The sequence below is a fragment of the Falco biarmicus genome, chromosome Z (assembly GCF_023638135.1).
Source record: "Falco biarmicus isolate bFalBia1 chromosome Z, bFalBia1.pri, whole genome shotgun sequence".
NCBI lineage: Eukaryota > Metazoa > Chordata > Aves > Falconiformes > Falconidae > Falco > Falco biarmicus.
The window spans coordinates 54,604,480-54,626,967 of record NC_079311.1 but is presented as its reverse complement, the minus strand read 5'-3'; the positions used below and the strand labels follow the sequence as shown (position 1 = coordinate 54,626,967).

Below are 22,488 nucleotides of genomic sequence, written 5' to 3'. Positions count from 1 at the left end.
GCATATCCAGCGTATCTGACTCCTTGTTCCATGAAGCTGCTTCCATCAGTATACAATTCCCAGTCTGGTCGCTCCAATGATACATCCTTCAGATCCTCACGACTGGAATAAACATACTCGATGGTAGCCAAACAATCATGTTCCAGTTGTCCTTCTTCCTGTATAGAACTTAAAAATACTGCAGGATTGACCAGGTTAGTTGTTTTTAGAATCACATCATCCTGTTCAGTCAATACCACCTGGTACTTCATCATTCGGCTGGGTGACAGCCAATGTCCCCCCTTCTGTTCTAAGACAGTTATCACCATGTGTGGAACATAGACTGTTACTGTTCTTCCCAAAGTCAATTTCCGAGCTTCTTGTATGAGCATCACTGTTGCGGCCACTGCTCGAAGGCAGTTTGGCCACCCTTTACTCACTGTGTCCAGTTGTTTAGAGAAGTATCCAACTGGTCGTTTCCAGCTTCCTATCCTCTGGGTTAACACTCCCAGTGCCAGGTGTTGCCTTTCATGAACAAACAACTGGAAATCTTTGGTTAGATCCAGCAGTCCCAAAGCAGGTGCAGACATTAAGGCACGTTTCAACTCTACAAAAGCCTTTTGTTGTTGTGGGCCCCATACAAAGGGAGAATTCTTTTGGGCCTCATACAGCGGTTTAGCTATTAGCCCATAGTTCATGATCCAAAGGCGACACCACCCAGTCATTCCCAAAAATGCTCAGAGTTCATGAATATTTCTTGGCTCAGGTATACCACAAATAGCTTCTTTGCGATCTTTTCCTAATTGTCGTTGTCCTTTTGAAATCTCAAATCCCAGATATATCGCAGTCTGGCAGGCTATCTGGGCTTTCTTCCTGGACACTTTGTATCCATTTAGTCCCAGGAAATTCAAGAGGTCAATAGTCACCTGTATACAGGTGACTTTCTTCTGTAGCAATCAATATGTCATCCACATATTATAGGAGTAAATGCCCAGGTCTTGATTTATCCTGTTTCCAGATTTCAAGTTCCTTAGCTAATTGATTTCCAAAAATAGTTGGACTGTTTTTAAATCCTTGGGGTAATCTAGTCCATGTCAACTGCATCTTTCGCCCAGTTTGAGGATTTTCCCATTCAAAAGCAAACAGTTTTCTGCTTTCCTTTCCCAAAGGTATACAAAAGAAAGCATCTTTTATATCAAGCACTGTAAACCATTGATAAGTGTCCCTTAATGCTGTTAACAGTGTATAAGGGTTTGCTACTACAGGATAAATGTCCTTAACTATTTGATTTACTGCTCTCAAATCTTGTACCAGCCTGTATTCACTCGATGGTTTTCTGACTGGAAAAATAGGAGTATTATACTCAGATTCACATTCCTCTAAAATTTTATACTCCAAAAATTTATCAATCAATTTCTTTAATTCCTGTCTCATTTCTGATTTGATTGGATACTGTTTAATTCTCACTGTTCCTGCACCTTCTTTTAAATCTATTTTAACAGGTTCTGCTAGTTTTGATTTACCCGGAATATTTGTTTCCCATACAACAGGGTTCACTGCCAAATCCACCTCCGCTGGAATTTCTTGTTTTACTCTTTCTTGTATCATCAAGATTTCTCCCGTTTTTGACTCGGGTATTTTCAAAAAAAGTTCTCCTTCGTCAAAAACAATTTGTGCATTTAATTTGGATAACAAATCTCTTCCTAACAAGGGTACCAGACATTCTGGTACATACAAAAATTCATGTATAATTATCTTATTTCCAAATTTCAAATCCAGGAGTTGCAGGAATGGCCTGTTTTTGTTCCAATTTTTCCTTTACAGGTATTTAATAAAAAAATGTCGCTCCTGTATCCACTCCCAATCTCACAATTTGAACAACATTTTTTTTTTCCACTTTCTTATTATCAAAAGTTATAGCCATTACCAAATTATCTCTAATAGTTAGCTTACATTCCTCCTGCCAGTCTTTTCTTTGTCTCAAATAAAAGAACAAATCCACATACAGCATTTCACTCCATTTCCCTTCCCTTTTACAGTACAACATTAACTGCAAAATAGTGTTATAATTCAGTGTCCCATTCGTGGGCCACTTTTCCTGATTTTCCAATATATATAGCAGCCACCAATTATTGCAATACTCAATCATCTGGCTCTTTGGCAAATCCTCATATAAATCCCCCCAGTGTGCCAACAAACATCCCAATGGAAAATTTTTTGGGATTTTATCATTTAACACAAGATTACCCATGCTTTTACTTTTAAACAACCGAGTTAACTTAGATGCCATGATATAATCTCTCACCGTACAATAATCAATTATTCAACTCTGTCACTCTGATCCGCAGATCCACACTCCACACTCGCTTTCGTGCTCAATTGCACGTCTCACCTTTACAGCCACACTCACACTTTCCCACAGTTACTTTAAACAAACATATAACACAATATTATACCTCTTAATTTTCTTCTTAATACACAAACACAAAACAACATAAACAAAAACTTCTTCTAACTTCTTGTTAGAGGCACTACCTTAGAGAACACTATAGCATATAGTTTCTCTTGTTTCCACTTTTGTCCAACCCTGATATAGCTTTCGCTTATGTCTTACGGGCAGACGCCTAGGCTTCCACTTCCACAAGGATCCTTTTAGTCCAACCCTGCGCAGCTTTCACCGCGTCGGACAGGCAGACTTACTCAGTGAGACTCAAACTCACTGGTGGGTCTCCAACCCACTCCTTACCATACACTTATTATAGTGGGACTCCCCCCCACTTTCTCTAGTGCACTTACTTACTTACTTTAGTGGGACTCCCACCCACTTACTACAATTAAAAAAACGAAGTGTCTTACCAAATATCCAGGGAACGTCCCGAAGAGCCTTACAGATCGGGGATTGATGGGTATCCCCGAGAAATCCTCGGTGCCGGCTGGAACCGATCAGGTCCCCGACTCCTCCGGTCTCCTTCAGCGAGGTCCCATCTGGGTCATCAAAACTGTTACCGAAATCTCGGAATGAAGAACTTATCGACACCAATGTGATGTAGATAAGCAGACACTTCTTTATTGACGGCCGGGTGCGTGAGTGAGTCCTCTCACGATCAACGCACACCAAGCTTCAAAATCAGATATCATATATAAAACTTATTCATGCATATTCATTAAATATTCATGCATAATCATAATATTTCCCATAAATCATTAACATATTCTCCTCCCATATCCGATTCTGCGCAATAGAGCTTAGAAAGGTCCAGAAATGGGTCTGGGGTACGATTTGGGTAGGTGGTATATGAGTCGGTGGTCGCGATCTCCCCCTGCCGGAATTACGTTTTACTAAAGTTCACGGTTTCTTGGCAGGCAACTACAAGCTGTTCCAGTCGACTCTTCCCAATGTCCATTAATCTCATATTCTGACATCTCAATACACTTTCTATATACAGAAGACTGGTCAGATACAAAGAAACCTTTCAATCCCTAAATTATTACTTAAGTTTCAACAATGATTCCTGCCCGTTCTTCTGGCCTTAGTGCAAGATGTACAGAGGGTCTCATAACAGCTTTTACTAACTAATCATAAGTTTCTTCAAAATATATTTTTATCCTTCTATATTTCTATTCTATAAAATAACTCTATAAAATCAAATAATCAAACAAATAAAGTCAATCAGTCTTAACTTTTTAACAAATTGATAACATTTACATTTGGGGTTGGTCAGCTTGAATGAGATTTAGTAAGCTCTTGAAACTAGATGACAAACTATGGTGTTCCATTATCACATTAGTAAGCATGTGTGTGGATGGCAATAGCAGTTCCTAAAAATTACAGTCTACGTTCAGTTTTTGGTCAGATCTTCTACTGGTAAGTGCAGTGACCTCAAGCAAATTGTATTGGAATGCGAAGTAAAAATTTCATTCATTAAAAATTGTATGTGCAGGAATGGAATGGAGAAAGCAGGTGGTAATGTCTTTTACAGCGCTGTGAATTAAATCTTTCAAGGGAGCAAATATCTGCCCGTGTTTAGCTTGTAGTCCGTTCTTGTAATGGCTTTGCACTGATAGCTACAGTTTTTGCTGATAGGCTCTGAGGTAAATTTCAGCAGGTTTTCTTCTGTTTCTGTTTTGATTTTCATGAGAAGCCTCTTTGAACCAAGTTATAAATACAATGGCTATTTAAACTTAATATAGACAGGTGAAATTACTGGAATTGCTGTGATGTACACATACGTAAAGATGGAAATTATAACACAAGTATGCTATAAGTATTTTGTGTTGGCAGTTTACAGATACACAAACATGTCCCTTTCTGTGGCTTCATGTCTACATTTTAAATACTGTTGCTTGACTAGTGGGTCACCTCTGAGCATGGGTTTTGGACGTAAGTATCTGTATTTCTGGAGTCACTACATAGTCCCTAGTTTTTAGTGTCAGTAAGAATTTTTTGCTTGTGCTTCAGCTTAGGTAGCCAGAATTAGTAGACATCTTTGAGCCTTAACTGTTAGGCCTCAATTCTCCATTCCATATTCACAAAAAAATTGTGCAGCTGTTTAGGGAATGCAGTGGATGAAAGATTTTTACCCCTTGTATTTTTCGGGTGCTGTTATGGTCTACTGTTCGAATTGGAGAATGGTTTTGCTGCAAGAACTAGTAAGCAAACAAAAACGGTAGTTTTAGAAACTGTCAGTGCTGTAGTCCTGTAAAACTGGTTTTATAGATTATGTAAGTGTATGCAGATTGTCAACACCATAAGTCCACAGACTTTCTCAAGTTAAGTTTTGCTATGGTTTTCTTTTTGTTTTATAAAAAAACTTCTTTTACTTATAGTTTTTTACTATACCTTTACTGTATATTTACTATAGCAGCATAGTAATGTAAATCAAATACATTTTAGTTACTTTTGATTTGGTAAAAGGAAAAAGTCAGGGTCCGGTACAGTTTAACAGGGTCCTTTTAGATGTTCCACATATGGAAAATTCAGGGCATAGCAGAAAATTTACTTACTTGAAGTCAGTTGAAGCTACATGAGATTTTGATTTAGCAGACTGATACAGTGTGCACTGAAATCACAATACAAGGACACTACGTTTGAGAGAAGTAGCAGTTGCAATATGTAATTCAGTCATAATACAAATGTGAATTCTATTACTGGTGTCTAGCAATATGCTTACTGTAACAATGCTGGATGTTTCATGTCTGGCAAGGAATATGTGGGTTGCAACTAGTTCAGTTCCATTGCTTTTTTTTTTTCTTTTTTTCCCCCTCATTACTGGGTTTTGCCATGGGAGCACATACTTCTGTAATATTGTCTTCTCGTGAGTGAAAAGGATCCTGAAAAGGATCAGTATCAAGCCAGGTATCTCTTGATCATTCGTTGTCCTTGGTATATGTGGTGGCTATTACTTGAATGAGGTCTATTTCAGTAGACCATAGTAAATGATCCATACATGTGGGGGCATCACATAGGAATTGAGGTTGCAGCTTTGAGTCTAAGAACTTCTATTCAGTGTGTGCGTTGCTTATGCATTATGTTATCCTTTATAACTGTTCCTTTTTCTAGTGTGCTGTGTGTTCATTTCTCCTTTTCTAATTTCTGTACTATTACTCAAACGTAGATATCCAGCAACCTGTGAAGCCCTGCTTTTCTCTCCTTACTTCAACTTGTTAGAACCTTTCAATTTTTTCAAATTTGTCCTAAATGTCAGTGGGATGAGTGCTTTGTTTTGCTGTCCCTGAAAAATGCTGGTTATAGTTTTCTCATCCCTCCTTTTCAGAGTTACTGGGGAGATTTTCCCAGCCTTTGCTAGTATTTGTAATAATTCTGTCTCCTCTTTTAAATTGTAGTGATCCTGTCTGCAGCCAGCCTTATCACTCACTACCTGTTCTTAATCACAGTGCAGGTTTTCTCTACTAGGTTCTTATTTGTGACTAATGCCATATCAGAAAGCATGTTTTTGCCAAAGTGATTACTGCTTTAATGGATACTGCTCACCCTCAGGAGTATCCGGCCGACTATGCCAGTTAATGTCAGAGTATAATACACTTTGACCAGAGTCTTTTAGATAGTCCATGTGTAGAGGGTATAGTGAACACAGAATTTTCTTATTTGAAATTATTTGAAACTACGTGGGATTTTTGATTTAGCAGAGTAATACAGCAATGCACTTAAATCACACTGTAAGTACAAATTACATTTAGCAGAGTGTAGCAATTGCAATACACAGTTCAATCACAAAACAAACAAATTTTATTCCAGGACTCTAATGATACACTCAAGAGAAATAGGAGTCCCAGTATCTAAGTGCATCTTTCAGTTCTGTGAAATTGTCTTTTTAGAAATTTTTGAACTCTCAATTTTTCTGACCTTTCAAAATATTTTGAGATCTGCTACAACTAATGTGTTACACTTTTTATGATATTTTATTTTTTTAAATAAAGTACTCCATTAGTCTATTTTATGAGCTAGACTTCATTTAATCCAGAGGCTCTTAAATTCAGTCTCTACAGCTCTGATTAAGTATGGCTATATCTATATATCATTTTTGTGAGAACTGAAGTACTAATTGATAATTCAGCAATTAGACTCTAACCAAAAATATATACATAGTTTACAGTAGTGTTACTCTACAGTACCATGAATGAAATTACATTTCTTGTACAATACAAGAAATAAAAAAGTTTACATTTTCATATTTTGCCATGAAATCTATGGCTTTTGTTAGTGAAAGAAACAATTTCTGAAACTGAGTTTGCTGATGTACTGCAGGAACAGTAAAGTTTTGAAGTTCCAAGTCTTTTTCCCTGACTGACGACTACTTTTTTTTTGTTTTGTTTTATTATTATTTCCTCCAGGACATTTGAAACTATAGATAATGCCTCCCAGGGCTGAGATTATGCTCAACTACCTGAAAAATAACAGATGCTGCTGTGCTCTTCATAGCAGAGAATGCTGCTGTACAAAGCCAGGAAACATCAGTGGAACATAACCCCAAGCAGCAAAATCATTGTTGAGATTGGCAAAAGCAAATTGTACTGTATTAGTGTCTATGGCTTTTCACATCTGCTGGGTTAAACCAGCAAATACTGGCAACAGCTCATTCTGCAAATGGCCCAAATGTTTACTGTCTGAGAATTTGAGTTTAACTTAGTAAGCAAAAAATGTTCAAAGTAATAGTATTGAGTGCTGGAGCAAGTTTGCCACAAACTATTAAACCAGTAACATTTGTGAAAACATTTATTTCATTCCCTTACCCACTTGGAAAGCAGCACAGTAGCTGTTTATAAGTACTTTGTTATAGAAGGAGTTTCCTTTGTACCAAAACAGATTCTGGGCTATAAATCTATTTTTGTCTGCCCAGTTTCTTTTAATGAATTGTTTCACTTGCAGTATTTAAAGGAATACAGATGCATATAAATAATTCTATTAATGAGAACTGGTATATCCAGAATTATGTTACAGAGATTAATTAATTCTATATAAATATTTTTTTCAGATACAAATATGACAGAGGAGTTTGGCATTGCTTGTAGTATCAGTACCACTATGGCTGAATTATTATATGATGCATAACAACTGTTACACATTTATTTAAAGTCATTAATTGTCTCATCAAGTGTTTCTGCTTGCCTTTTGTGAAAAAAATGCACTGCTCTATCCCCTTAGAAAACAAAATATTTAACCTCATTATGAATTGTATCTGGTAAAGTAATACTACAACAAAGCATTATACTTGCAGTGAAGCAAAAATGCCCTGGTGGTTCATGGAGAATCAAGATCTGTGACCACTATTAGGGGTAACAGTAAGGAGATGTTTTTAAATTCATAAGAATATGCTGCATTGCATAATCCTATTAATCCATTAATACGGGGTGGGTGGGGTGGGGGGCGTGGGGGGGGTGGGCAGGTATCGATACATTTTAGATTTCACAATGAATATGTGAATTACAGCCAGAAACATAAAAGAGGTTACAAGAGACAGCCTTCATTCATCTAAGAGCATGCACGTTTTTAAAAATACTAACAGACTTGCATGAAAAGCTCTCCTTGGGAGGCTATAAGGGACAGAAATGTCATGCTCTGTGTGGAGGCCACTCCACCTAGTTATTATCAAAGCATACCAGAATCAGTGATATATTTAATGATACATTGATAGGGTATTTGAATCCAAGTAGGATATATTGTTGAAAAGTATCCAGTAAAGGGTCTTTGAACTTTGATTTTTACATATGCTCCAGCTTTGAAGGTTTACATCTTATCCGGGAAATTTCTGGCTGCTTTAAAGTGTAACAGCTAATACTCTAGCAGAACCTGTCTGTCTTTACTACTGGTACTTAAATGGTATTTACAAGTAAAAGGAACTGAATTCTGTGTTCCTTGTATCAGAGTCTGATACGCTCTGTCAGATTTCTTTTAGATGCCCCACGTGAGGACTATTTAATATTTAATACCAAATTTCCTGGAAGATATTTTGTGTTACACAGGATTTTGCGTTAGCAGAGTGATATAGCAATGTACTGAAATTACAATACAACACAATATAGCAATAGTGATACACAGTTGGATCACAATATAAATGTGGTTCCCATTGCTGGTCTGTATATGCTGACTCTTATGATGCTGGGTGTCACCATTTTCTGGGAAGGAACATGTGGGTTGAAGTCAGCTCAAACCTGTTTCTCTCTTCACAGGTCATTTTGTTCAATATTGACTTTTTATACTCTATATTGGATGGAGCTGTATCCACGTTTCCCATATTCTGGTCTGATTGGCTCAGGAAGACGTTTGCAATCTTGTTATTGACTCTGGGAAAAACATTTACATATCCAGCTGATCCACCCAGCTGATAACAGTCGTGTATCTAAAACAAAGGCCACCCTCTCTTCTGGTTCATGTTGAAATAAATTTGGCTTCTTTGCAACAGCCTTGGGCAGTCATTCCCTAGATTCTTCGTAGAGATTCAAAAGCACAGAGCCCCTGTGCATGTCCCCTGAGCCCTCTTCAGTTTCAGGGGTTTATTAATTGATCACATGATGCATGGAACATTAAAGTGTAACAGTACCCTGATATACATACAAAATGTATGTCCATCATCAAGAAGTTTTTCTGGAGACTACTACTGTCAGGCAGAATGAAGGAGTGTCTGCTTTATAAAAGGTCCTCTTCTACATATGGGATGCCCCAGATCCCGTCTTCTGTCCTAGAAGACATTAATAAAGCATGGAGTTCCTTTGAAGTTGTTTAAAGATAAGATAATCTCAGGGGTTTTGTTTCTTTCTGTGGTGTCAGGGAATTCTTGAAACTCTGAATGGTAATTTTATATTTGTTTCCTTTGAGTAACTCATCCTTGTTAATGAACCAAAGTCCCTGTGGGTCTTACTCACTATACAAGGGGAATGTTAAGTCTAATTTACAGCTGCAAAGGTAGGAGCAGCTTCAAAATTAGAGTTTATTTTATAGTGTACACTTACAGTCATGTTTTGAACTTTAGAAGGGTGATAGGTTGTGGAAGCTGTATGATATTTAATATTGTTTCCCAGCTGTGATTTACCTGCCTTGGCTATGAGATGTTTCCAATTGTGTAAGTACAAGTCTTTATTTTTCTTTCTTACACAGTGTCATATTTTAAAAATCTTTTAAGAAAATAATAGTTTAATTGAATTTTTATGTGATGCAAGATGTATGGAATGTCCTTTTTAATGTAAAAATGGTTTATTTTAGTGCAGGTTATTTAATTTTTATTTCATATAATTCCTCAGACATGTTACATTCCAGATAGTAAAGGCTTCTTGCAATAACCAGAGGATTTTCATTTTTGCAGTTAAATACAGAAACCCTCTACGGTTTTTTTTTATACATAGGGAATTTTAATACATCCTGCAAAAGTGTTCTGGATGGTTCTTCTCATAGTTTCACTTTGAAGTAGGGAGTGAGCACATACATCTTTGTATAGTCAGCCTCTGAGCATGGTACTTAAAACTAGCTACTGAAGTTTTCTGGAGACAAATGATCTCAGGAAAAGAGTGAGCTTGACTTAAGAAAGTGAATCAGATAATTGTAGTTTTGTTGTATTGTTAGGCAATTCTGAATTTCTATAAAAGCACTTACAATTCAGGTTAAGCATAACATTTACACTTGAACATAGTGCTGTGTGAGAAGGTGTTCTGCTAAAGAGATGTTATTTTTGTAGCTGAAGTGATGGCCTCAATTTTTGATACAATATTTGTTCCTATGGGAAAAAATTACTACATATGAAGTAGAATTTCATGATTCAGGTGGAGATTAAACAACAGGAATAGATCAGCTCAAGACTTTAAAGATGGTTCTTTGAGTATATGTCAGTGTGCCTATGTGTTATGCATGAGAGTTTGCAATCTCTTGAACAGTGCTGTCAACTGAGCTGCAAACGTATGTTGAATTTCCTTGTCGTTGGTATAAGGTTCAACTCCTTTATTTTCTTTTATTCCCTCTGAAAGCAAAATGTATCCTGTACTATAGTTAAGTTGATTTGAGGTTTACTTACCAAAGAGTATCAAGAATGCATTATTCATTTTTGTCTTGATTAATTCTTAATTTGGAATGTAAGTTTCATGATGAAAAGCTGGAAAAAAGCAAATGGCACATCATAGTTCTCACCAGGGAATTCTGCCACGCATCTCTACAGAGTCTGTTCATGCACGTACTGGCAATGACCTGTGAAGAAGTGTCAGTGATTTGATCCAGTTTACAGCAGACATAGAAGTCAAGATAGATTCCATAGCTCCATTTCAGGTGTTGTAAAAAGAAAATGCTTTCCGTAGACGTATATTGTGTTTCATATCACAGCACTGCTTGACACGAATCTTTCAGGTTGTCTATCCTGGGCCACAGGTAGCCATTCTTAGAGCGAGGCCAGTTTATTGCAAAGAAGATTTGACTGAATAATAGCACATATCACAGAGCACTGTTGACTGGCAGTGTTGCCTAAGTGACTGTTCATCAAAACTTGCTCTACCTGAGACAACATTCTCAGCCTTTTCCAGAAGAATGTCAATATGTAAGATCGTTAGTTAAACACTGCAGGAGCGGGCTGGAAACTAGGACCTTGCGTGGCAATCAGTTAGCTGAGGGGAATGTGCTCGAGCTTGTCTAGACAACAATTAACATGATGAGGCGTGTTTGCAGAGCACAGGGGAGTGGGGGACGGATGGCGCCATGGATGGCACCAAGGAAAGGTAACACCTTGCGGTTAATTGATGGCAGTTAACCACCAATCAGGGATTGCCTAGCCTGCAATGCTTAGCTTCAAGAACCAATCTGTTTAAAATGCACAGTTTCTGAAAGTGTATAAAAACTCGTACTTCTGTACAATAAATTAACATCTTGCTTGCATCAAGCTGCATCCCGTCTCTTCATTCGCCGCAAAACACCATGTTCGTAGTGCTTCATGAAACATTATGTACTGGTCTTGTAAAGTAGATGTGATTTTTGGAGTGCAATGTTTGAAGCTCTTTTGCTGTGAGAACTGGTGCTGCCACCGTGGTTTTTGCAGTTCTCGAGTGCTGGGAAATATCACTGGTACATAGCTGAAGTAGAAAGTATGCCTACTTATGACAGTGGAGCTTCTGAGATTTTTCAGCTAATGTGGATGCCACAAATTTTTCTCCGTTCTTTGAGAATCCTCACTTAAAGTGGATTTTGAATGGAGGCAGCTGTAGACTGCAGTTGCCTTGTGTCCTTTATACCATTGCACACAAGCATCTGAAGATGCTGGGCACTCATAGGCTTCTAACACCTGGTCAAAAAGCACTGAGCTATGTGAGTGAGCCTACCCTGCAAATGCCTACCCTGCAACTACACATACCAATATGAGTCAGGAAAGTAAATTTATTTTAGCCTAAAGTCACTGATTGCGCTTGGTTATGTAGTAAATAATAAAAGGAGACATTAAAGATAGTAAGAGGAAGTGAGAGGTATTGGATAAATAACAACAAAAAATATCAAAATCCCCAAGTTTTCCGATTTTTGGGGGGATAGAAGTAGTGCTTTGGAATTATCAATTGGACAAGTGAGGAAACTCTATAAATTGTGCCAAGATGGCAGTGTTTGTTACATCAAGTAATTATATACTCTATGCTTTGTCCCAAACACTTGAGAGAGCTGGTTTTTGTTTTCTTGCCTGTTTTTGGATAATCAGATTCTCAGGTTTTATTCATGGTACATAACTTCTCTGACTTCATGGAAACCAGGAAGGTAACTTCACCTGTAGTACCTAAGAAGCTGTCCTGGTATCATGGTTTAACCCCGGCCGGCAACCATGCACCACGCAGCTGCTTGCTCACTCCCCACCCTCCCCCCCAGAGGGGTGGGGAAGAGAATCAGAAAGGAATGTAAAACTTGAGGGTTACAATAAGAGCAATTTAATAGGTAAAGCAAAAACCGCGCACGCAAACAAAGCAAAGCAAGGAATTAATTCACCACTTCCCACGGGCAGGCGGGTGCTCAGCCATCCCCAGGAAAGCCGGGCTCCATCATGCATAACGCTTACTTGGGAAGACAAATGCCATAATGCCAGATGTCTCCCCTTCCTTCTTCTTCCCCCAGTTTATATCCTCAGCATGACGTCCCATGGTATGGAATACCTCTTTGGCTAGCTTGGGTCACCTGTCCTGGCTGTGTCCCCTCCCAGTTTCCCGTGCCCCTCCAGCCCTCTGGCTGGCAGGGCCCAAGGAACTGAATAGTCCTGCATTTAGTAGAAACATCACCCAGCAACAACTAAAACCATCAGTGTGGTGTCAACATTGTTCTCACATCAGAGCCAAAACACAGCACTGTACTAACTACAAAGAAGAAAATTAACTCTACCTTAGATGAAACCAGGACACCTGGAAATTCTTCCTGTCAATGGTATTGCTGCACCTTGACAGAATCACACAAAGTGACACTGTCCAAGTTCTGCTGGTGTATATATTTACGTAGAAGGTTGCATGTTCTACCTAGTGGGAAAGCGGTTGAAGGCAGCGTTGTTGTCGTACTCTGTAATGGGAGTCATGTACTTTGTAACTTTTTTTGTTAATATAAATTTCTTTTGAAATTTTATGATTCCAGTGTGCATGTGTGGGTGAATGTTGATTTTAAGGAGAGGAAGTAATATTTCCAAAGCCCTTGAGAGATGATAACTTAAGCTTGAGGTTGCCTAGGAAATTCTTGAAGACAACTGAAATTCACAATCTGTGTAGTAGTAATAACATAGGATCAGGCAAACTTTACATCCCTTAAGCACATCCATTCTGTCTATTCTTAATTTTGTATACTGTTAGTGTAGTGTAGTCCCTTTAAGAAGTACTAGGTTAGCTAGTCTCCCTTCAAATGGAGGAGAGATATTTTTCCTTTCCTGGCTGTGCTTCTGGGCTTGTTAGGGTGCAGAAGAGTGAGGGGTTGCGGGAGGATCGCACCAAGTAGCCTGGGTGCCATAGTTCATGCAAAGAGACTAAGAGACTGCAGTAAAGAGCATTGAGAAGAAGCATCTCACAGAATTAGAGATGTTAGAGATCAGAGGCAAATGAGGAGGGTTTGCTTCTAGTCAGTTAGTAATTGGAAGTAGTTGCTCTAAATGTAATGTAAAGGAGAAAATAAATTTGTTAAAATAATGCTATTTTTTTGGAGGCTGTGGGGGATGCAGTCCAGTACCTCTGCATATGACACTGTCCCTGACTTCATTTGGAATGAGGTTTGAAAATAAATACAAAGCTCTTGAAAGCGAAAAGTGTTGTAAGAGTGCTGCCAGCTTTATTCCTGGCTCTTGTGTTCTTTTCAGTCCCTTGGTCTGGAAAGGATTTGTAAAGATCACACAAGAGGGAACTAAAATTGTGGAATTTGTAAGTAATTAAGATATAAATATTTTTCTCAACAAAAGCAGAACTGATAGGGTCATGACTTCAGCAGTGTGCTGGAGGCAGTGGGAAACCAGGGCAATATGTGAGATGATTAGAGCTATTATTGTAGAATTAATTCCAGGACTGGAAATCCAAAGATAGGTTTTTGACTAAAGAGGAGCATAATAGATTGAGGTTCAGGGCGAAGACTTCAACCCTTATGAGAGAATTATTCAGCAGTGATAAGGAGTAGTGCAACTGAAGGATGTCAGTTTCAAAGTGGTTAATAGGTATGGAACACATAAATTGCAAACCTTCACAATTTTTGTGTTCCTCTTAGTTTTCTTCATAAGGCACAATCAAGCCCTGAATTCTTTGTGAGGTTACACTATAATGAAAATATTTAAAATAGCAACAGTATAACCTCTTGAAAGAAAATTATGTCAAAGGAAGAATTTGGAAAATAAGTTAGCAAAGATGAAGCCACTGGTGAGACCATTCTGTAAGGGAAAATTAAATAGAAATGGAACTAGAGCATAAATTTCAGAGCTATTTATTTTACAGTTCTGGAAAACAGCAAGCAATAGAAAAAATATGATTAGACAATGTTTTTAACAAAAAGCTTGGTTCTTTAACTTAAAAAATAAGTAATTCAGAAAGCTATAAAAGTGATGCTGGCATTTCGTATTTTCTTCTCTTTCTTGTGTTCAGCTATTTTTTCACTGCTATTCTTTTGCAGCTACGTTATTCACCATAAACCTCAGCTGATGAATACTGACTTGATGACAGCTTTTTTGGAGGTGTTTTCTATTTGTCCTTCTACCTTGATTATTGGCAAAAGTTCATTGATTTGATGTTTGGTCTGTTGAGAAACAATAAAAAATGAAATAAAATTTGTGTGCGGGATACCTTAATTTACTTCTGGTACATTTGGCTTGCTTGTAGACAAATATTAAAATCCATATTTTATTCAACACTGATAAAAATACTTTCAGCTTTATAGTGCTTTTGTAGCTATGCGTGACAATTTATCATACAAGGAGACCCGTAAAGCCTTGGCTTTTTCATAAAGTGGATGAAGGCAGTCATGAGCTAAAGGAATGTGATGATTCAGCTTAATGTACTTCATTAAACAGTTCTCTGTCGTTCAAATTTTCATCTGAAATAAACAATTTTTCTTAAATACATCTTAAGAAAAGGACTGTATGCTATAGACCCTTTTTTGTTACCTGAAATTTTTATTCAATAATTTTCCACATTTTCCTTCCCACATTAACATTCTCTTAATTGACACCTACACGCCTTCTCATTGATCACAAAAGACTTAATAGCCACTGTCCACTTGAGTGAACAGACCTCATCATTAATCAGAGTAGTGTATAAGGACCCAGTTCAGAAAAATATATTTAACAACTCCTGTTTAACGTTCCTTTCTAGAATGAAAAGTCATTTACCTCTTCATAAGCTGTATATTTTGCAGGTGACAAAGTCACTAGATTTCTTGTGAAGATATCCTGAGGTTTCCAACCAGCTCAAACATGTGACTAGGCTGAAATTCGGATGTTAACAGCTGGATCATTAATAACTATGCTATTGATTTTACTGGGGCAAGGGTTTTACACACAGTCTCCTTTTCACAGTTTTAGCTTTTCCACATCTTCCTCAATAGCAAAAGACTACATGTTTAGATTACTCCTATTGAATAAGCTATTTCTGTTTGAGTTTCAGTCTGATTTTATTTCCTAGTTTCTTTAGAGGCTTTTAAATTCACAAAGTCACAGAAACACTGCTAGTAAGTAAAATAAACTTTTACAACATCCAGAACAGATAACTGATATTATCCAAATAATTTTCCTGTAGTGGGATGCAGCATGTGTGTCCAGCTACCTCAGATATGGCTGTTCCCCATTACTCCCTGGCTATAACATTTGTCTCTTTTTCCCTTCGGAAAATGAGTGTCAGTTTCCATAAGGAGTTGAGAGGTGCTGTTTTGAGTGCACAGAGTGATTTGTCTGGTGCTGCTTGGCAGGGTACAATATATTCCATCCGTAAGGAATTCAGGGCAGAGTGCATGGAGGGATAGGGGGTAGAGGTTAGAGGAATTAGGGAGTGGGAGAGCGAGATGTAATATTGTGAATATGAATACAAATTGTAAACAGTAGAGGTAGTGGCGTACTTTCCTATGCTCTATGTGGAACAGTCACCTCAAGACACAGGTGTTGAAACAATTTTTTTGTGCTTATCCTGGTGCTTAATTCTTTCAGACTTTGCCTTTGTATTCACATGCAGACTTTTAGCATTGTTTTATCTTCATCAATAACACAGGTGACAAAATCGTTGTTTGTCTTTAGGACTACAATGTAACCAATTGTTTGTTTCTTTAAGAACTGCCTGAGACTACCTTAATTGAAGAGGAAGTTCAAGAGACAGAGATGTGGGCCAGGCCTCTGGTCTACCTTTGGCACACAAGAGTACCCAATTTCAATGCTGAAAAAACATACAATGCAGCTTGTGCAAAGAAGGAACCACACTGTGCCATTTGCACTCTTCTCATGCCATACTACAAGGTAAGCAAAATCCTAACAGCTTCATCTCTGGGCAAAGTGTGAAATAGCTGCCCAGCTACTCCATTTCTGTAAATTAGAAGTAAGATAAGTTTATGCATTTGATTTATATGAGAAGTAAATAAATTCACTGTTGTTAAAATTATAACTGTTCACCTACGTTTATTCCTGCTTGCAGACAGTCTATACCTTTTACTAGGGTTTGTGTAGGATTGGCATTAGTCTATGTGTGCTTGCCCTTGAAGTTGCACTTCTGGAAGTGATGAATCCATATAGGTTTGTGTCTTAACTGTTTCCTTGTAGCTGTCATGGTTTAACCCTGGCCAGCAACCAAGCCCCACGCAGCCACTTGCTCACTTGCCCCCACAGTGGGATGGGGGAGAGAATCATGAGTAAAAGTGAGAAAACTCATGGGCTGAGATAAAGACAGTTTAGTAGGTAAAGTAAAAGCCACACACACAAGCAAAGCAAAGCAAGGAATTCATTCACCACTTCCCATGGGCCGGCGGGTGCTCAGCCATCCCCAGGAAAGCCGGGCTCCGTCACGTGTAATGGTTACTGGGGAAGACAAACGCCATAATTCCAGGTGTCTGCTGCACCCCCCTGCCCCGCCCCCCCTTCTTCCCCCAGTTTATATACTCAGCATGACGTCCCATGGTATGGAATGTCCATTTGGCTGGTTCAGGTCAGCTGCCCTGGCTGTGTCCCCTCCCAGTTCCTTGTGCCCCTCTGGCTGGCAGGGCCTGAGGAACTGGAAGGTCTTTGACTTGATAAGAACATTACCCAGCAACAACCAAAACCATCCGTGTGCTGTCAACATTGTTGTCACCCCAAATCACACAGCACTGCACCAGAGACTGGGAAGAAAATTAACTCCGTCCTAGCTGAAACTGGGACATATGCCAGCCTTTAAGTGTTTTTTATTGAAGCCTTTTCTATGTCTCCTTCCTGCAGTTCTGAAGAAATAAGTGTTTTCACAGTACTTAGGCCTTCTCAGGAATAATATTCCCACAATACAATCTAATGCGGAGCACTGTTTGATACTGGCTTGTGGAATTCCTGTGTCAAATCTCAGCTTGAAATGCTGCTGCAGCACCGTGGTACTAATTCAGAAGGCTAAACTGGGATTTCCTCATCATGGGAACTAGGGAAAAAAGTTACTGAACTGCACCCAGTTAAAGGGCTCAAAGGGAGACAGAGGTACAGCATCATTGAACACTGCTGCAATAACACTAGTTTGCAGGCTGAGTGCTATTGTAGATTTTAGTTATTTGAACAAGCAAGGAACTATAGAATGACTGTGATAAATACCTAGAAGCAGTTAATTTTCTCGTAAAACTGTTACATTATTAGTGCAAAAGCAGGGAGGGGAGAAGTCATTTCATCACTGTCAAAAGAAAGACTCTCCTTTATTTTCCTTAAATATAAATTTTGTTTGTTTTTTTCAGCCAGACAATCATGATGAAGAAAATCCTGCTTTCAGGGAATCAAACTCAGCAGAAACACTGATGGCTGAAAATGAAAAGACTAAACCTCTTATTCCAGAGTTGTGTTTCATTTATAGTGAAGAAAACACTGAAAACTATCCATCAAATGCCTTTATTGAAGAAGATGGAACAAGTCTTCTGATTTCCTGTGCAAAGTGTTGTGTACGGGTTCATGCAAGTAAATAAACTAATTGTTCAGTTAGCAGAAATGTAATTTCAAATTTTGTTTTATTGATAAATAAGTTAACTAGGCTTCTCCTATGTCTTTACAAGTACTTGAAGAACATTTCCATATGTTATGATTCAATCACTGGCTACTTTCTTAAAAAAGCTGTTACATTTTCTGTTACCTATTAATGATTGCTGTGAAAATAGTGAAGAATATTTTTTTCTGTAAACTTTCAATAATCGCAAACTTCTGATTCTTGTTTCAGTTCTGACCTATTAAATTCCTCTTTTACTTCTCATATTTTAAACCACTGGGTGATATTAGTATGTCCTTGCTAAGTAGTGAGGGTGAAATCCTGCTGGATTTGAGGACTTGTGAATATTGGTACTGACTTTATGCAATAATTTCCTTAACCTTGCATTCTTCTTTTTATTTCAAGAGTAACTGATGAATGCATGGATTTTATGCAGTATCTTCACACACAGTAGGGCTTGAGTAGTTAGTTCTAGAAAGTCCATGTGAAATGCTTACATGGAAATGTGGTATAATTGCAGAGAATAAATGTCAGTACATGCATTCAAATTGTACATTTTTCCTGCAGGGTGAACTGGTTGATATGCTATTGTAAAGACAGCAAATAAGAAATAATCTGGGGATTGGATTTTTTTGGGTATTTGGTTGGGTTTTTTGTTTTTTGTTTTATTTTTGTTTTGATTTGGTTTTTGGTTTTGGTGGGTTTTTTGAGTTTTGGGAAGAGTATCTGTATGTCTCATTTATATATTTCGTAGACTATGGAATTGTCAGTAAGCTTAGACTGGAAAAGTCTCCTTGGTCACAGGAGATGTGTTTCACTAGTGTTTATACACAGTTGAATTGTATGACATCATAGATAGAAAGACAGACTATATTAATTAATCCACCTCTCTTATTCTAGGTTGCTACGGTGTTCCTTCTCATGACATCCATAATGGATGGTTGTGTTCTCGATGCAGAAAAGAAGCCTGGACAGCCGTAAGTTTCATATGTTTCATAGTTATTTAACACGTAGAGGTTAAGTGAAAAAAAGCACATGTGTGATTGCATGTGGAATATAGCCTGTGTATTTTTTTCTGAACGCACATTTGCTAGTGTTTGTAAAACATGATTAGATTTCATTGTAAAATATAATAGCATTTTGATAGACAAACTTGGAGTAGGTCGATATACTCATGAAAAGGATTGACTAACAGAATATAGTTGTCTGTAAAACATAGTTCAAGGAAATAACTAAAAAATTAAATGCATATAGAAAGAAAAATGAGATTTCCTGTAAATATTTTAGACTTCTGGTATGTGCATATGGTCAACTGGAGAATAGAGAAAGGGAAATAGAACAATATGTTATAGTCAAGAATTAAATTGTCCTTTTACAGCATTTAAGGTTTACTGTGCTGTATAAGCAGAAAAAAGTTTCACTTGTGAAGCTCCTAAATGCCTGTTATTTTAATTTTTAAAAAAGTATAAAATAGTTTCATACAGCAAGGAATAAATAGACAATAAATTAATTGTTCATAGAATCCTTAAACATGTACTCACTTAAAAAAAAATAAAATCAGTTTTAGATTTTACTTTTTGCCGATCAATAGCAGTTGCCCTGCTACGTCATATAATAGTTGTTTTCCTTAAATCAGCTTGAGGAAATGTGATTATCAGTTTTGATGGCAACATATCTTTTCTTCATTCAGTTGTTGAATTAAAGCAGATATTTCAAGTGCCTTAAAAATGTAAATCCTTAAATAACATCATAAACATTTTAGCTACGTTGGAAAAGAAATGAGAATCAAACTACTGGAAAATACAGTGTCACTTTGACAAACATCACTTCTTGCAATTGCAGAAGTCACCTGTAAAAAATTCACAGTCATGACATTAGCAAGCTGTAAGTAGTATTAAATATAAACACTTTGATTTTCCTTCTGTACACCATCAACGTTTTAAGGTTCTTCTGTTAACGCTAAGAGTTAAGGAAACAAAAGAGAAGCTGGTATTTTTAATTCACACATTACCTAAGCTGGGGAAAACAGAAGGAAAAAAGTGACTTTAGACTGCTGGTTACAAAAATACGGTCCATCTATATTTAATCCTGTGTTCTCTCAGTGAATAGCCATTAAAATATTTATTGAATCAGTTTCTATCTCTGTTATGTGTTCTCATATTAGTCACAAAGGCACTCTTACTAGGTAGAATCCAGTTTTCATCTGTCATCGGTAACCAGAGAACCTTGTTGTACAGATAATCGGACAATTGTGAGTTTCAGGATCTCCTGAACTACTTTCATGACTACTGTTCTAGAGTCATGGGAAGGTCAAGGGGAAGAGCGTAAGTCTGTTCTAGCAAGTGACAGGTAGGCATTAACTCAGAATCTAATAATCAGTTAAACAATCAGAGTTGGAAAGCCCTGGTGCTCTATCAAAAAGATTTTAAATTTCATTTCAGGGGAGATACAAGTGCAGGAGATGTGACGTGCAGATACAGGAATTCCAAGGAGAATTGTGACAGGAGTAGGAGTGAATCACGTCTTTTGTTAAAAACCTTGAAAAATTGAGAACATTGCCTTGAAATTTAATATTACCTGCAATATAACAGTAATGCATTTGAGGGGAAATTTGGAGAGAGTCTTTGTCTTTTGACTGTAGTGCATTTTTAAAAATCAAAAGTCACTGAAAAGTAGTAAACCAGAATTCAGTCTTATAATTTGTTAATTCTGTGTTGTAGAAAGGATTCTAAAATTATTCTGGAATTTTAAGGTTATTTTACAAATGTTCTTGAAGTGAAGATAACCTTCAGGTACCACAGCAGTAAGTGAAAGATAAGAACAAAGATAGTGAGATAATCAGAATCATAGAAGGGTTAGGTTGGAAGGGGTCTTAAAGATGACATCTAGTTTCAACCTGCCAGCCATGGGCAGGGACACCTTCCACTGACTGCTGACTTATGTATGTTTATTATGGGGCAATAAAGGGGGAACTGGGTAATACAATAGAAAAATCGAAATGTTGGAGGGAAGATTAAAGCTTGACTTGACTGGGATTTTTCCTTGACAAACTGTTAGGGGAAAAATTTGCATCCAAGGACAGTGTTAACTTGAGAAGGATTGTGCACGTTTTACTGAATAGGTTTGGGTTTATTTTATTTATGCTCCATATAAGTTTCTGAAAATAAGGAAGGTCTGAATTCTAGGGAAAAGTTTGTTCTTGGCCAAATGATTTGAGGAGATGACATGAAGCAGTGGAAGAGATATCAAAAACATACAGAAAATAGATCAATGGAAATTTTATGTGAAGTGGTTTTAGTATTTTTTTTTTTGCAAAAGTATGCTCTAGGAACTGGAGAGATGACAGTGCATTTCTGGAATTTCATGTAACAAGATGGTGATAAGAGTGAAATAGAGCACTATTTTCAGTGTGTAAGGGCTAAACAGTAGGTGTTGCCCACTTGGACAATTTATGTAATGTAAACTCTGCCTATTATATATTTAACTGTATGTGTGTTGATTACTGTAAAGTTAAATTGTTAGTGCTAATAAATTCATCTTTCTATAGCTCTGATTTGGTGACCTGAGTGCAATGAAATTATGCCCCGAAAGAACTCTTAATTCAGATGTGTTTCTAGAATAAAACTCACATACTTATTGTCATAAGCTGTCATTCAGTTCAGAAGTTTTAATGAAATTTTGAAGGTTGAATAGACTTCACTAGTATTAAATTTACTTAAAACTTGTCCTCCATAGTCTCTTTGTTATTAAATGTCTCGTTCACATGTCAATGTGAACTATTCATTGTCAGCTGAAACATGTAGGAGTGGTAAGATGGTAGCCATCTGCTACCCAAGTTAAGTAGCAAAAATCCAGCAGTTTCAAGGGTGTGAATAATGCTCTGTTATTCTCATATGTGAATTCTCTGTTTATTCATATGTGCATGATACCCAATTCACTTTTTTAATGGTAGGGTCTTACAAAACTCTTTAAGATACTGAAGCAATGTCAGACCTATTAGTGATTATCTCAGAGGTAGCAGAGCTCAGGTAAGGTGCCAGTAGCCTGGAAAATTTAAAGTTGCATTCTAAAAAGACAGGAAATGAGTGACCCAAAGAATTATGTGGCAGTCCACCTATCTTGGATTTCAAGAGAAACACTAAACAAATAACAAATCTATCAATTTTTGCATACCTAGACAATAACAGAGTACAAAGAGATATGTGTTTAAGAACAAACCAACAGATTTTTTTCTGTGACATCTCATAAGAATAAGGAATAAGCAAAAGATTTCATGCATCCTAACTTTCAGATGATTTTGGCAGTGTTTTAAATTCTGATATTCAAGCAACAGAGGCACATGATGTTAATCAATAGTTGGCAAATATATAGGAATATGGATTTGTTTCAAACTTCAGTATCACC

The 22,488-nt window shown here is 37.3% G+C and overlaps 1 protein-coding gene across 4 annotated transcripts in view; it reads left to right on the top strand.

Moving 5' to 3' along the window:
• The window catches only part of KDM4C (lysine demethylase 4C), a 297,463-nt gene that overhangs the window by 174,193 nt on the left and 100,782 nt on the right, over positions 1–22,488 (top strand). For 2 of the 4 annotated variants that reach the window (XM_056324193.1, XM_056324192.1), the window contains exons 13-15: positions 16,216–16,397; positions 17,843–18,059; positions 18,985–19,061. In XM_056324193.1, coding sequence (XP_056180168.1) covers positions 16,216–16,397; positions 17,843–18,059; positions 18,985–19,061 — 476 coding nt within the window. Of the gene's footprint in view, positions 1–8,667; positions 11,223–16,215; positions 16,398–17,842; positions 18,060–18,984; positions 19,062–22,488 lie in introns of those variants that run through there. The other 2 variants (XM_056324194.1, XM_056324195.1) reach the window with 2 other exon arrangements.